Source organism: Idiotropiscis lumnitzeri, chromosome 3 (assembly GCF_059441095.1).
Source record: "Idiotropiscis lumnitzeri isolate Australia: NSW breed Sydney's pygmy pipehorse chromosome 3, RoL_Ilum_1.0, whole genome shotgun sequence".
Lineage (NCBI taxonomy): Eukaryota > Metazoa > Chordata > Actinopteri > Syngnathiformes > Syngnathidae > Idiotropiscis > Idiotropiscis lumnitzeri.
The window spans coordinates 5,012,511-5,028,075 of NC_142393.1; the positions used below are offsets into that span (position 1 = coordinate 5,012,511).

At 42.1% G+C, this 15,565-nt stretch overlaps 1 protein-coding gene across 1 annotated transcript; it reads left to right on the forward strand.

Moving 5' to 3' along the window:
• The first annotated feature begins 982 nt into the window (after window positions 1-982).
• LOC148339545 (SLIT-ROBO Rho GTPase-activating protein 3-like) lies at window positions 983-14,743 on the forward strand. The gene is made up of 22 exons (XM_088291493.1): window positions 983-1,227; window positions 3,840-3,929; window positions 4,156-4,327; window positions 4,415-4,577; window positions 4,846-4,908; window positions 4,998-5,123; window positions 5,939-6,067; window positions 6,256-6,477; window positions 6,537-6,638; window positions 7,634-7,801; window positions 8,221-8,305; window positions 8,388-8,415; window positions 9,066-9,165; window positions 9,884-9,944; window positions 10,024-10,101; window positions 10,473-10,601; window positions 10,981-11,086; window positions 11,216-11,473; window positions 12,284-12,333; window positions 12,679-12,910; window positions 13,161-13,203; window positions 14,410-14,743. The coding sequence occupies exons 2-22, from the start codon at window positions 3,863-3,865 to the stop codon at window positions 14,527-14,529; spliced, it is 2,502 nt and encodes an 833-aa protein (XP_088147619.1). The 5' UTR covers window positions 983-1,227; window positions 3,840-3,862; the 3' UTR covers window positions 14,530-14,743.
• Window positions 14,744-15,565: the final 822 nt, after the last annotated feature.

The window sequence follows — 15,565 nt, forward strand, 5'->3', positions numbered from 1 at the left end:
TTTTATAGGCATTCGATTCCTCTGGTGAGTGTTTCCATGCACCTTATGATGATTTTATGACATCGAATTCAAACGATAATTAGCAAGTGAGATGCACTTTTATTTTGACTTCTTAATGTCAATATTATAAATATCTTTTATTCTTAAGTATTTTAAATATCTGCCCTAGTGTGGATATTTTAAATGGGTTATTGTGCTCCTGATACAAGTGTCAGCTAATATTCGTTACATTTATTTAGCGCAGTGAGTTTCGTGGGCTCCCTCTAGTGGTGTGTGAAAGAAGCACTGCTTAAGTATAGTTCTATATACTGTATTTGCATTTAATCTTTCAGAACTATTTATTTTTTAAAAAGATACTGGGATACATTTTTACATTAATGTACAATACTTGAAAGTTGAATCATTTATGCACAATTTTTATTTATTTAAGTGCAGGGGTAATGTTCACGGTGCTTAATCTAGGCTTATAATATTATAATATTAAACACGTTTTAGGAACGAAACCTTTTTGGTGTTTTTTAATGAACGCTATTCTACCACACGACTCTATTATTGTTAATGGTGGAGAACCACAACATTATCAATTAATTTCACCCTAAATGGGTTCATTTAAAAGATTAAAAATATGTATGGTGAACAAATATTTTTTCAGGAAAATGAATTAATATATATATATATATATATATATATATATATACATATATATAGTTTTTTTTTTTTTACAATAAAACACGATTTTCAAAATAACTGGATTGTTCACTCCAGTACGCTCGTGAGGATAAACAGATCAAATAATGGATGGATATTTGAAGTTAGTTGAATGTCATAGATCCTTTGCTGATCTCCAAGGTTGGCCGCTGCTTCAGTGTACCTGCTGTCAAAAACCTCCAGCAGCTGCTTTCAATGATGCCCACCAATCAGTGTGTGAGCGTGTTTTGCCAGTTCAACAACTCATGCCAGGGAAAAAAAAAGTTGACCCCCAACGTTCTCGACTGGCATCCCGACACGTCCCAAAAGCTCACGTGTGAATATGACGAAAGAGAAAGCAGAGTGAGTCACTCACGGCTAGCGTGCGCGCGCGCGCGCGAGCCGAGTTGCACTTGCACCCCACCCACGTCTGCGCGTGTCCAATGTGAGGGGGAGGTGAGCGTTAAGTGGCGTCTTTCAGTTGCTTGCTGCACTCGCGCAACGCAACACAACAGACAAGTCAAGCCTGCTCCTCATCAGGTAGGACGCAGACACACGCACACGCACACACACACACCCTCTTGTTTGACAAGTATGTGTGCCCTCATTCCAAGTGTTCACGTCGAACCTTTGGCCTTGCTGGTTTTGCCGTCTCCTTCTGGCTTTGTCACCAACAGGCTGTGAGTCAGCCAGTAAGTGCTTGTTGGTTTTACTGGCGTCTCATGGCCGCCTAAAGTGTGCAAGACGAACAAGGGTCGGACATATCACAAGCCGCCCCGGAAGTTTTTTTTTCTTTTGTTGTTTGTAATGACAGGGTGTTGAATGAAAAGCTTTCCAGTTGACGTGTTAAGGGTGGAAAAGGTAGCCGTTGCCCCCAACCTGGGCAGTTAACGCAAGAGTGAAAGGGGTCTCTGACAGACAGCTGACATGAGGCCATATCAGTGACAAGGCAACGGTAATGTGTCCTTCAAGCGTCCCCCCCAAACACACACGCAGCCCCCCTCACTGGGGCCCTTATCAGTTGTTGCAGGTAGTAGGTACCTGACATACGGATGATATAATAATTATTATTATTATTATTATCTTAAAAACTCCCGTGCAATGACGCGTCGGGATTGTGGAATCTCCCTGATGGGGCCATCCAACCAGCTTGCTAGTTTACTATAAATAGGCTTTGTTTACCTAAATTATTTGAGTGAAAGAAAAAATAAAATAAAAAGGGACGTTTGTTTAGGCATATCTGTTTGGGCTGGCAACTTCCGTGTCGCCTTACGTTGGCGTTCAGAAAGTCGCGGGACACACGGACTTAGAGTTCATATGGATGGTGGCGAGAGAGAGAGAGAGAACGCCAACAAGAAACGAAAGTTAGCACAAGTTGGTAGAAGGTGATTGTGGTTCGGACCAAAGGATTTCATGATGTTCTTGTTGTGGTTTGGGTTTTGTGTGTTGCACTTATTTGCGGCAGGCTGCTTGGTTTGAATTGAAGTTTCCGCATAACCTTCACTGCATTTCAGCAGAACAGAATGTTGAAGAGTCATGTGTGATTTAAAAAAAAAAAAAAATGGGGAAGTGCGTGTGTGTGTTGGTCATGCAAGAAAAAAAGGACTCTTCCTCTTTTTTTCACACAATCACTTAAGTAAAAAAATATTCGCCTTATAACTGAGCGCTTATCTTTGAACGCCCAATAACAGCGAGGATGTTTTCAATGTCCTGTCACACTTTTAGAATTTTATGTTATCGGGGTCAAAAAAATATGGCTCGTGGGCTACTTCCAGCCCGTTCCATGCTTGAATGCGGCCTGTCGGGCATTTTCATAATCAACTCTGCTGCTGTTATATTTACTGTATATTTGTTGCCTGAGTTTTGCTGTTTGTGATTAATTGGTTAACTGTTACATCATGCTCAGGGTTGAAACTCTAGAAATGTTTTTAAAATAAGAGAAAGTAGGTTGGCCTTTCTTCTTTTTAGAAAAGGAACAGAAAATGTCGCTTGTGTGTTGCAGCATGTGAAGCAGGACACGTGCTACATGAACTCAGAGCTTAGTGACACAAAGTTTCTCGGCTAGTGTTTGCCAACCTTTTACTAGGGATGGGCGAGTAACTGATGTCATGTCTGTTTATATGGTCAATAGTTATACTTGTATTATTAATGTGTTGTTAGCACAATGTATGTTTATTTTTCAACTCAATTTGGGTAGTCTTTCCAAATTTACCTGCTTTCATCAACTGAGCAAAATAGAATATTATTTTTCTGTGCAATTACGAGGTCTGTTTTTCCTCTGGATAGTTGTAGTTTTTGTCTTCAGTATTTATTTTTCATATTTTAATAGGTTAAACACACCATTTATCAAAAACAGCTGATGCATGCCATTTTTTCTGTTTTATTGCCCAGCCCGACATTCCAACTTCCTAGTGTCAGGCTTAACAGTTAAATCTTTTATTTTGCACATCAATTTGTTTTGAACAAAGACTAACCTCAGGGATTTTTTTTGTTTATATATCACAAATGAATCCTAAATCGGAGTGAATTGTTTGAGTTTTATTTTGAACCTCAAATCCTTTTCTCAAATATAAACAAAAGGCCTTTATTTAAAATTGTCTGACATTGGTTTAATCGAGATTTTATGTGGCAAAATTGCAAGTGGCATCTGTTACTTGGTATCCGTATTGGTTCATACTCATGAGTCGAGAACGCGTATTGGTATCAGTCTGGAAAAAAGTGATTTCGAGCATCCCTATATTTTACAATAGGAAAAAAAGCTCATGGCACATCATCAAACGAAACGTCACAAAAAGTAAATGTACTGATGACCTTGTATCAAATTTCCCTCAACCTGATGTATGCATTTGGAAATGTGAGCTTGTTTAGCGGAACACAAAGGCATTATTCTGTTGTTTACACTGATTATTTTGACCTTCTGCCATCTCGTGGAAAAGCTTTGTCATTGTTCTGCCTGACACAATACATCGTTGGCACAGATAGACGAACAGGGACGCATTATTTGTTTTGAATATTTATTTTGTGGTCAATTAAGACGGCTAATATTTTATAAATGATTTTTTCATTATTTATTTGATTTTAACTTTTGAGCTGTCCAATCTGTTTTAGAAATCACTAAAGTTTTAAATGCTCATTTTTTTTTTTCCCCACAGAAGTCCACCTAATTGGGGCAAGCATGGCTTCCCATGTGAAACTCAGGAAGGACAAGCTTGGCCTGGTGGACTATGACACACAAATTAAAGGTAAAACAAAACATTTTCTTTTTTAGTTTGGTGTTTTCAGTCCAGTGAAACTCGCATTATTTGACAGCGAGCGAGTCTTTTCTCGTTTAAAAGTGTCGAAAGCGTGTGGGTGGGATACCAGCGTTTTTGTTTCTGTCTCTGTGTCGCAATTGAGTCTGGGACGTACCACAACTGCTGCACAGCAGAGTCGCCTGTTAGTATTTGATTGCCCTTTTTGCCTCGCTAGAGGTCCGATGTCAGCTGGTGGATCAACTGAAAGTGATGGACACGCAGCTGGAGCAGAAGAGTCAACACCTGCACGACTTTGTCGACTACCTGCGGCGGCGAAGCGAGATCGAGAGCGAGTACTCGCGATCCCTGGACAAACTCGCAGAAAGGTTCACCAACCGGATCAAGAGGTAGTCCGTTTTTTTTTTTTTTTGTTTGTTTGGATCCTGGAACCGGAGTTTACCTTACCTGTACTCTATCCGTGTTTTCGGTAACAGGAAAGAGGCAAGCAGTCATTCTGTGGCCCAGATGTGGTTGGCCTTGCTGTCACACACGCGGCAAGAAAGTAAAGACCACAACCAGCTGAGTGACAACTGCTCCTCTTTCCTCATCCAGCCTCTCTACCATTGCCTGGAGTACTCACAGAGGCTGGCCAAGAAGGTACTCAAATGTGCGGGTTTGTTTGTTTAGTCATTTATTTAATGCCCATGCACAGTAGTGTTGCGACACATTAGTTTACTGCTGAGGTTTAATTTTGTACTAGTAACCAAAAGTGGCACTACAAGTGGAACAAAGATTACTAGTAGACGCTGTAATTCTACTGGTGCACTGAATTGTCTTACGAGTGAGGACAAAAAGTATATGAGCGCCCAAGTAGGATATGAAAAAGTTCTGAAAGTTGCTTTCCATATTTGTTCTTGGCTTCCAGAGTAAAGAGATTTGCACGCAGCTTCAGGACGGCCTGCTCAAGGTGACCACAGAGCTTCAGACCGTACGTGAGAAACTCAAAACGTCTCGAAGCATTTTTGTGTTTGTTGAGCCAATCAAGAAGGTGCGGTGGTCTGTGCGTCTCTGGTGCAGACTTGGCGGACGTACTCCCACTACCATGCCGACTACCTGTGTGCAGACGGGAAGTTAAAGGAGGCGGAGAAACAGGAGGAAAAGCAGAAGCAGAGCGCAAAGAAACTGGAGAGGCTCATTGAGAAGGTGAACATCACCTCCCGAGATAATTGTGGGTCATCTTTATCACTTCCTGGAATATCAGCGATTTTGCTAAGAGCCAAGCCAACATGCTCACCTCAACTTTGTTCAATATATTTTTTAAATGTATTTCGGAAAGTATTCACAGTCACTTTTCAGGAGCCCCCAAAAATGGCTAATTTGTTCAACCATTAGCATCGCGTCGTGAAAGAAAGTGAGCCATTTTCATGACTTTGGATTTCTCAGGAATGTGTAAAAAAAAAAAAAAAAATACATAAAATGGCACGCGTGTGGGCTGACCAGTAGTATACATTTTTGAAAAATTATAAAAAATCACCAAAATGTGACCTATGAGGTTTTGGCTCAACGGCAGCGGTATTTTTTTTTTTAATTATAAAAAAAAGTTGTATTAAGGAGGAAAAAGCTCTATTATCAGCTGATTGGGCTGTGTTGCACCCAACGGCACATTAAATGTAAAGTTTTGAAACCTCAAGGTCCTGCGCTAAAACTTGAAATTCATCCCACACTATCCTAGAAAGTTGTACATTGACAAGAAAAATACCTTTTTTACAAAGACAGAAATGCCCTCAGCGCTCCTTCGATGGTCCGTCCAATAAACATTGTTGCCCGCAATGCTGATGTCCTTCACAGCTTTGAGCTTTGGTTCGGTGAACCAAGTTTCATTGTGAAATTCAAGTGAAGGCTCGCGACCCCGATCTGATGTCGAAGGTCAGCCGTGGCGGAGCAGAACAGGGCCGCGCGACGTATTCTGCGTTGTCCTCACGTCAAAGTGATTTGTTGTTTTTCCTCTGTGCTCGTAGAGGCAAGGAAAAGTCCAAGATATTTACTTGAAGTGCAGCAAGGCCCGAAACGATTACCTGCTCAACTTGGCTGCGGCCAACGCTTCCATGAACAAGTACTACCTCCGGGACATCTCCACTCTCATCGATGTGAGTCTGCACTTCCAAACTTTGATTTGCTTTTGAACTCTCAATGCGCTGGTGCTTTTTGCTAAGATATATTTTTTTAACGCAGCCATCTCGAATGCAAAATGATGATGGCCGTTTTTAGTCGTTGCAATGTTCTTCAAATGATGTCGCGGTAGAAGTATTCGACGGATGTTTGACCTCCCCCCTAGTGCGCGGATGCGGGCTACCACTTGTCTCTGGGCCGAGTGATGCAAGCCTATCTGTCCAGTCGGCGCCAGCTCCAGCAGAACTTGGACTCGGGCCTGCAACATCTCCAGGGCTCGGTGTCCGGGCTAGACCAGTGCCGGGACCGAGACGCTCTCCTGCAGGACCACCACGTCACCTTTTGTTTGCCCCTTCGTTTCCCCTACCAGCCCCACGACGGAGACCAGGTGGGTGTCCCGTGCTTTGGCTTTTCTCTCGATTCCTCCTCATTTGGTTGTCCTTGCAGCTTTCTGAGATTAGCACGGAGAGTGAGATGAGGTGTGAGCTGGAGACCAGGTTCAAACAGATCCAGACCAGGCTGAGAGCGGTCGCAGAAGAAACGCAGGAGGTAAAGCGTCACCGTCTGCCCACGGCAGGCTTAAGCTGACTTTCTTCTTCCCCGACCTCGGTATTTTCTGCTCTTATTTCAGCTGTCAGTCAGCACGAATGTCCGCTTTGGTCTTCCTCTTTGCCTCCTACCATTTCAATTCATTTAATGTTTAACGTAAAAATGAGGGGTGGGGGGTATGAAAAGTACTTCAATTTCTGCTACTGCACAGTAACTTTCATAGAGGATGATATGTTTGCTATGTATTTGGTTTCAGTAAGTGGAGTTAAAATATTCAGCGTAAAATTCTCAGACAAAATTTTACACTGAATTTGTTTGGTCGTACGTTTGCGAGCAAACTATTGCAAGTTTGAATGTAAACAAACAACTGCACTTTTGTAAGAGCCGATCTTTTATCCGTTAATGAGTCAAGCACCTATAGGAGGATTGGTTCAATTTTCCTCCACATTACTACTCTCTCACACTCTCTCGCACTCTCTCGTAAGAGCGTTCTTTCGCTCTCTCTCGCACTCTCTTGCTTTCTTTCTCGCTTTTTTGGTCTGTGTGTTACTTTACTTGACTTTACTTTACCTTTACTTTCGCTGGCTCTCATCTCTGTCCTTAGGTCCTCCGTGAATGAATTTGTTGCAGAGTGCACGCCGGCTAGCCAACTCCATGATGGGACAATGTTCTTTGTGGTTCTGTCATGGTAGAGAAATGGCTTTGGAATAGTAGCTCCGTTATGTAAAACAAACAAAAAAAAAAATGCAGCCAAAATGCTGCAATAGTGAAAACAACTCCCAAAGAGAATCTCGGCAGCCCCCTCCATCTCCTGTCTCACTTTCTTTGACCGACTCATTGCAACCGTCTCCAAACGCACCTGGCCGCTCTCACGACTGTCGTATAAAGCTTGGCTTTCCTTTCACACAAGGCACAGCAAAGGCTTCTGGGAAAATGAGTCCGACATGTCCAAAATGTTGCTTTTTTCTTTTTTTTTTTTTGTCCGTCTGCTGCAGACAAACAAGAGCATGTGTGCAGCCAAGTCGTCTTTGTTGGAAACGATGGCCGACTTGGACTTGGAGCCGAACAGCAGCCAGGAGGAGAGCACAGACAGCCTGCTAGCTCGGCCCAGTGCGGCTCGACGCAGGGCCAACCAACAAGAAATGGAGAACCTCTACCTCACTGTGAGTTTTTTATTTGTTGGAAGTGAGAGACCACAATGACATCATATGCGGTGGGAGGAGAGACGCGGTTGTTTTTAAACTGTCAACTGCATTCAAGTCCCACATGGTTTGATGAATGTTGAAAGTGAAACTGAAAAAATCTGATGGAATACTGATTGAAAAAAACTTGATTCAAAGCATCAGGACTTGGCATGATTCTTCAGGCTGCTGCAAAGCTTGCCGATGAGCCGATCATTTGTATCAGGTGTGTTGGAGGAGGGAAACATCCGAAACAGGGTGGCGGCCCTCGAGGACCTCTTTTTTTCACACAGTTTGACAACTGTTCTGTCGCGTTAGCGTGAAAATGCATCTTTGTGCTAGATGCATGCACCGCATGCGCTGATCAGGCTCACTCAACGACAGCAGCTGCTTTCTTTCAGAGAGTCAAAGAGTTCCTCATCGGCACCTCTTTAGAGTCCAAGCTGCAAGCTAAACATGACCTGCTTAAAGTGGCCGCGGAAAAAGGTAGCGCGAATGCTTCATGGGCTCGTCAAACAATGACCTGTACGAGTACTTCATCGTTTTTTTTCCTTCCACCATATCCTAGGACACGCGTCAAATAAACATCTGCCAAGGTAAGTCAACCCCAAGTTTTTGGTGTGGTTTTATTCTTTTCCACATGCAGTACTTTTAAGATTTAAACACATTTACATTCATTAAAACAAACTTTGACACCGGAAAACAAGCTTTGTAAAGTGTTCTTTTGCAACCTTTCACACGCAGAGGTCTCGGAATAAGAGGCACAGCGTGCTTGCTTCAAATCGTTTGCCACTCTCATTTGGAGATGACGCATGAAACAATCATTACGTTATTAAACATCCAAATGTTCAAACTGTGACATTTCGTCTAGTAAAAGTCTGCTAGCATATAATGCGGAATGCTCTGGATGGTTTTACTGTCTGCGCACAACAGACACTTCATTAGGTACACCTACCAGGAGTATCTCCTTGCTGGAATTGACACAGTGGCAGAAGATGATTATTTTTTTGCAGGTGTGCATGGAGATAAGAGATGCATCACATCTACTTGGACGTTGCCGGTGATAACGGTTAATTCACATAACGTAAAAAAAAAAAAAAGAAGCAAGAAACGGCAAGCTGATTGCCACTGATCTTACTTCCGGCTGAACGATGACAGAGAAAAATCCAAATTCCGATTCTGACAAATCTTGATACGTAATCTACTTGTGCATATGCCTTGGTGTTTGTTTTCTTTCCCACTTCAGACACAATGGGAAGTCTGCACGCGTTCGAAAAAATCCCTCCAGTGGCAATTTGTTGCACAACCACAAACTTTTCAACGGTGACATGCTGTCCTTCATGCAGGTAATGAAATTTGCCATTTCGATAATACAATTTTATATTTTCTCACAAATGTTTGAAAATATTTTTATATTTGCATCTTTTCATGGGGGAATATTGAAGAAATTACGCTTTGCTTTGTTAGTGGCTAGTCGCTGTTTAGCTTGTGTATCAGTGGAAATGTGTTGGTCCCTCAAAATAACTCAACACACAGCCTTCCATATCTAGGCTGTTGGCAACAAAAGTGAGTACACCTCGAAGTGAAAATGTCCGAATCGGCTCAGATTGCCCTTTTTTTTAATTTTTTATGTTAATGTTCCTCCCCGGTGTCATTTGGCTAATTAGTTTGGCGAGGTGTCAGGTGTGAATGGGGAGGAAGCGTGTTAAATTTGGTGTTGTCGCTCTCACACTCACACTGGTCACTAGAAGTTCAACTTGGCGGAACCTAACCCGATCCTTCTGCTTTCCGTTCGGTTGAGCAGACAACCACTTCTTTTTTTTTTTTTTTTTTTAAACAGCCAAGAGAAACCGTTTGTGTTTTTTTTTCCCATCTTACATATGTGTATATACGTACATATTAGTCAGTATTTTTAGTCAGTTTTTGCCACATTAAAATTGCCAAAATCTGCTCTTTCCCATGAATAAAAAAACACTGTAGTTAAATTAATGGATGTTGAAGTGAGAATACATTCGTGTCCGCTGTATGTATGAATTATTTTTCATTCTTCCAAATGTCGTGCAGGCATCAGGTCAACAGATTCCCCTTGTGGTGGAAAGTTGCATTCGCTTCATCAATCTCAACGGTGAGCACCGACGACGACTCTCGGGATGTGTTGAGCGTCTTTGATGGTGAATCGTGGTCGTTGTTGTTTTGCTGGACAGGCCTCCACCATGAAGGCATTTTTCGGGTGTCGGGCTCTCAGGCGGAAGTCAACATTTTGAGGGATGCGTTTGAGCGAGGTAGGCCAGGTTTCTGTTGTGTTGTGTTCATCACGGCTGCGTCGAGCTGCAAGAAATGCTCGCAAAATAAACTCACTCGCCCCACCATCAACAAAAATGCAGTTTTTTTTTTTCGCACTTTAAAAAAAAAAAGTGGTGGGAAAAGTTGCCAACGTGTTAATGCTGCCTGTGCTTTTTGTAACTTAGCTCCTTTGTTTGCATCCATGCGTTAGAAGTACATGTAAAAGTTTGCTCTGTACTTTTTAACCCCCAAAGAAGTAGAATTAGTAATTCTCCTTTTCCCAATTGTTTTTCTTCAAACGTCTACTTAATTGTGCAATGTGAATACTTTTTCCACGTGTACGTTGTTGGCTTTGGCTGCCCGTGTGTAGGAGAAGACCCGCTGGCCGAGCACAAATCTGATCTGGATTCTGTCGCTGGAGTGCTCAAGCTGTATTTCCGAGATTTGAAGAATCCTCTTTTCCCCGTCGACAGCCTCAGTCGGTTGCTGGAGTACGCCTGTGAGTGTCGTCGTCGTCGTCGTCTTGTTCTGCTTGGAGTCTTGGATCGAAATACAGTAAATCTTCGCGCTTCACTTTTTGCGGCTTGCAGTGACGCTTCATTGACGTTAACATTGGCACTTATATAAAAGGTTAGCGTGTAAAAATGACATTAGGACTAAAATGCTCCCCCCAAAAGACTCTTGTGATTTTAGTTTTTTTTGCGGAGTTTTCCAAAATGTTCACCCCCCCCCAAAAAAAAAAAAATACAGCCATACTTTGGAAAGACACGTCGTTTCGAATAGATGAGTTGACTCGGAGGCTTTCTACATGCCAACCGGCTCTCCTGTCTTCTCTCCAGTTTCTCCATAAACTGCATTCTCTTGCTTGTTTCTGTCAGACACCAAAAACGACGGCGAGCGAGCCGATCATCTGAGAAGTGTCATCTCGTCCTTCCCCGAGCCGCTCATCATTGTCATGAGATACCTCTTTGCTTTTCTTCATCAGTGAGTGCAAAGGCACCCGCCGCTCGTGCGTCCGTCTCCGCCTCGTCAATTACCGTCATGTTCAAAAAGGCTTCGCCGTTGGAGTGTCATGTCGTCAAACGCGCGTTGTGATTTGCACCACCTTCCCAGCGTGTCGCAGTACAGCGACGAGAACATGATGCAGCCGTACAACCTGGCGGTGTGCTTCGGTCCCAGCCTGGTCCGAGGGACTCGGGACCAAAACCAGAACCAGGACCAGGACCAGCAGGACGCCGTCACCCTGCAGCCGCAGATCAACGCGCTGGTTAAGAGCTTCATCCTCCAGCACGAGAGCATCTTTCCCAGCCAGAGCGAGGTGCAAGGTCCCGTGTACGAAAAGTGCATGACGCTGGAACAAGATGACGGCTGGTGAGAGAAAAAAATCAGTCGGCCAGTAAGGTCAAGTTTGCTCGTGCTGAAAAGCATTCGGATGTTATTCTGCTTCCCGAAACATTTTTTTTCCTTCTTTTTGTCGTTCGACTATTTCGTCCATATTTCAACTTCAAAATATTCACCTCATCCGCGGGCTCCACATCGCTGACACCTGTTTTAAAGTGTTGGATCATAAAAGGCCCACGACCACTTGGGTTAGTCAGTTTTACCCAACTGTTTGGGTTATTCATTTAATAATGTTGGGTCAATCCAATAGGCTTGGGTTGATTAAACAACCTCACAGTGAGTTTGTTTTGTGGATTGTTCATTAACTATTTCAAAAATAAATATTTTTGTTTTGTTTTGTTTTTTTTAATGCAACTTTTTGGGTTAAATGAATAACCCAAAATTTGGCATCAAATTGACCCAAGTTGTGTCGGCCCTATTGACCCATTATCGGGTTAAAGTGGACTCTCGCATACTCATGGTTTGGCACCCACCGATTCAGACTTTTTCTTTTTTTTAAATCATATATACACACACATTGATGCACACTATTTTTGGGGTCCCCCCCCCCCCACTGTTTTCCGTAGGAAATGGTTATTGAATTTTTATCAGTATTTTTTTTTTTGGAAGAAGATTGGTTTGTGACCATAAATATTTTGGCCCAAACAACACCACAGCAACAACAGAAACTGTCTTACTTAATCACTCTAACTTTTTAAATTAGCCAATCCAAGAGGAAGAAAACATGTTTTTATTTTATTTATTTGTTGCTTTCTAATGCAGTTTTTCCTCCCCTCACAGTGAGCAAAATGTGGAGGAAGGCGACGGCGAGACAGACTTCTGCAGAATTGGTGAGCTCTTTTGACCATCTTGCTTTTTTTTTTCCTTCTACCTGAAATGCAAAAATGTAATTGACAAGTGATTCCCAATTCCAATTAGTGCAGAATTCATCAGATGTGTTGAGGGAAATTGAGGCCAAAGTGAATATTTACCTCTTGCATACACCCCAAAAAACTCTAGCGGGAGGGACTTGGCATCCTTTCACACACCCACTTTTTCCACTTTACTGATATTATTCCCCGTTGTCGGCAGGTCCAAAAGCGAGGAAGTATTATTGCATGCATCTTGGCTCATTAAAGTTTGTGAAACAGGGAATTAAGTTTGTAATAATTGAGATCTAATATGATATGCAACAGAAGTGGAAGCGGGACACCCGGTCAATCGCAGTAACTCGGCAACAGGATCCCTTCAGAAAACCAGCGAAGCTTCCAAAACGGACAAGAGTGGACTGGCGGATCACCGCCGTTCCGCTTCGGGACCAGCAGGAGGCAGCGTCCCCGCAGGCGGGGCAAAGGTCATCCTCCAGATTCCCACCGGGCCACAATGCCGGCCAAGGAGGATCCACTCTCCTGGTTTTGCACGCCGAGAGTGAGTACCAAGCTAGCAATGGAGCCATGTTGGCCTTGTCAAACTCATTTTCTTCCTAGTTTAGTTCATCATTACATGAAATATGCAATATTTCAGACTCCATTGCAATTTTCATACCGATTTTCTGGCAGAATGAAAATAAATCAATTTATGGCAACATCAAATAATGTGGAGTGCATGATTGGTTTGACAGTCATGAATTAACGGATCAATAAATCCAAACCTCACCCGCCATCTTTTCCTCCTCCAGACAGATGAACGTCTCCCATGAGAATGACATCAAAGTAGACAAGGTTTGTGGTCCTCCTCCTTGACTCTTTTGAATTGACCAATTTCGGAAGCTGTTGTTCCTCTGTTTTGGAATGCTGAGAACTAACACTCAACTCAAATTTGAATGGAAATGCCCTCCATCCGTTCTTCAGCCCATCTTTGGCGTTTAGCATTGTTAAGATAAATATACTTTCGTAAGTCATGAATTACAAATACCGTATTTTTACGGCCAGCTGGCTCAAAGGGCGCAACACCAGTTGAGGGTGCTATTTCCGTCTTTAATGCATATACTAGGCGCGCCGCATTACAAGGCGCTAGCGCTAGCTCGTTCGCACCAGCGCTAGCGCTTCCACTCAGACTCAGCCAATCACAAGGCTGTTTAGAGAGATGTGCTGTTGTGCTTTGGGCTTTTTGCAGTCTGTTGTCTAAACCTGGGACGTTTCTTGCTTGCAATAACATAAATGATAAGACAGACTACAACATTGTGGACAGCTGCCCTTTTGTCCAGCTTTCTCCTACACATCACCCAAACACCATAGTCACATAATGTATAAGTCACGGTCAATTAGAAGCATAGATGACTCAGATTTTGTCCAGCAGGGTGTGCTAACATGCACTCCGAACAGCCCAATGAGTAAAAGGGTTGATGGTCGCGAGTGATGCTTAGTCCATATAATGGGGGCGTCGCTTTACAAGGCGCTTTGTTTGTTTTGGGGAAGATTCTGGACTTTAAAGAGCGCCCTTTGGCCCGGAAAATACGGTACTCTTAGTTTGTTCTAGCTCCATTGATTAGTTATTCTAAAATTATGTTTTAGATTTTGTTAGTAACTTTAAATTTTGGTTTGATCCCAGTCAAATGTATGACTTTTTATCTAATATACAGGGACAATGTATATATACTTAATTTTAACTTTGAAAGCATTTTTTTCCCAAGTAATTTTGTTAAACAATTTAATTTCCTTTTCTCAAGTTGCATTTTTGCTTTATCAAAGCCTACCTTTATATATTTCTGCAAGCCAATACATCCATATTTGTATTTTTTCCATCTTAAAGTTCGCCACACAAGATCAATTTCCTATTTAAAAGTATAACGTTCACCTCAGATTGAAGGAAAAACTGCCAGTTTAAATTGACATAAACAATGCGTACATTTTGTTAACTTTGCAAGTAACCTTAATCTTGAGCTGAGTAAACTACAAGTCCCATAATTTTCCGTCCTCCTTTCACAGGATGTTTGTCGTCAGATGGACTCGGTATTCAAGGAGCTCATCTCTAAGCACACGTTTCAAGAGCCATCGTCTTCCTCATCTTCCTCTTTTGCCGGAGCCTCGAAGGAAAGGAAGGCGTGAGGGAGCGGACCTCGAGGGGAAAGATGAAACAAAATAAAGCCCCAAAACATTAAAGCTGTGAAAATGACTTCTAAAAAAATAATAAGTATAAATAAGTATATTGAATTGTCACTGCTAAAGATTCTCGTACGTTATTCTGAAATCTGCTCATGAAATTTTCCATCATTTCCTCATTATAGATACTTTTCATAATAAAAAAAGTTCATGATTCTAACATCAAGTCTCACGTTCTACATTTCAACAATGGAATTCACTCCACAGCTTTTCAGTTCATCTTCAGCATTCACACAATTTCAAGAAGCTGCAGGTCAATGTTTTTGGTTCTAGTGGTCAAATATCACTTTTGAAGGATACTTGTTGCAAAAGGACAGTTTTTGTACTTATTTTGTAGTAGCTCCAGGGTATTTGCATACAAATTAAATGTACTCCAGAGATTGGGAGTGTCTTGAATGTTTGTTTAATGAAAATAAAACTTGCCCATCAAAAGCCAAACGTTAGTTTCAAAAAGAAGTACCGTATCTTGTATTGCAGCGTTCAGTCTTATTTGATTATTTACTTGTTTTTTGTTTTACCTCAGGGAAATATTTGCCATCAGTGTACAGGAGGTCCTCTGAATTTGTTCTCAAGTTGAAACGTGCTCTAGTCCATCGCTACACTCATCTAAGATTAGGCAAGGGGTAAAGTCATAATTGGTGTCAATATTTGCATTTAAAATAGACTTGTTGGCTATTACCAAAAGCCAAGCAACAACAAAAAACTGCAGTACCTGTGCCCTCCTTCTTGGAGATGTTCTCGGAATGTGGGAGGACCCGCTGAACGATGCGCCGCACGTGGAAGAGCCCTTCAAGACTAAATGGGAAAAAAAATGCTGTACACGTGACAACTGGAACTGCACGTTCGCTCGTCCGTTTTTGTGCATTTTGACAAAAGTAAAATCAAACCAAGTGTGTACAATTTGTGGAAATGTATATTTTTCATAAAATCGATTATTCTAGTAATTTACAAACTCACTTTTGAAAAATGCTTGTTTCCATTT

Bases quoted from the DNA above. Each gene is read 5' to 3' on its own strand.
- LOC148339545 (XM_088291493.1), top strand. From the start codon at position 3,863: ATGGCTTCCCATGTGAAACTCAGGAAGGACAAGCTTGGCCTGGTGGAC. The intron at 6,068-6,255 runs GTGAGTCTGCAC...CCTCCCCCCTAG, and splicing joins ACATCTCCACTCTCATCGAT to TGCGCGGATGCGGGCTACCA. The intron at 9,945-10,023 runs GTGAGCACCGAC...TTTGCTGGACAG, and splicing joins TCGCTTCATCAATCTCAACG to GCCTCCACCATGAAGGCATT.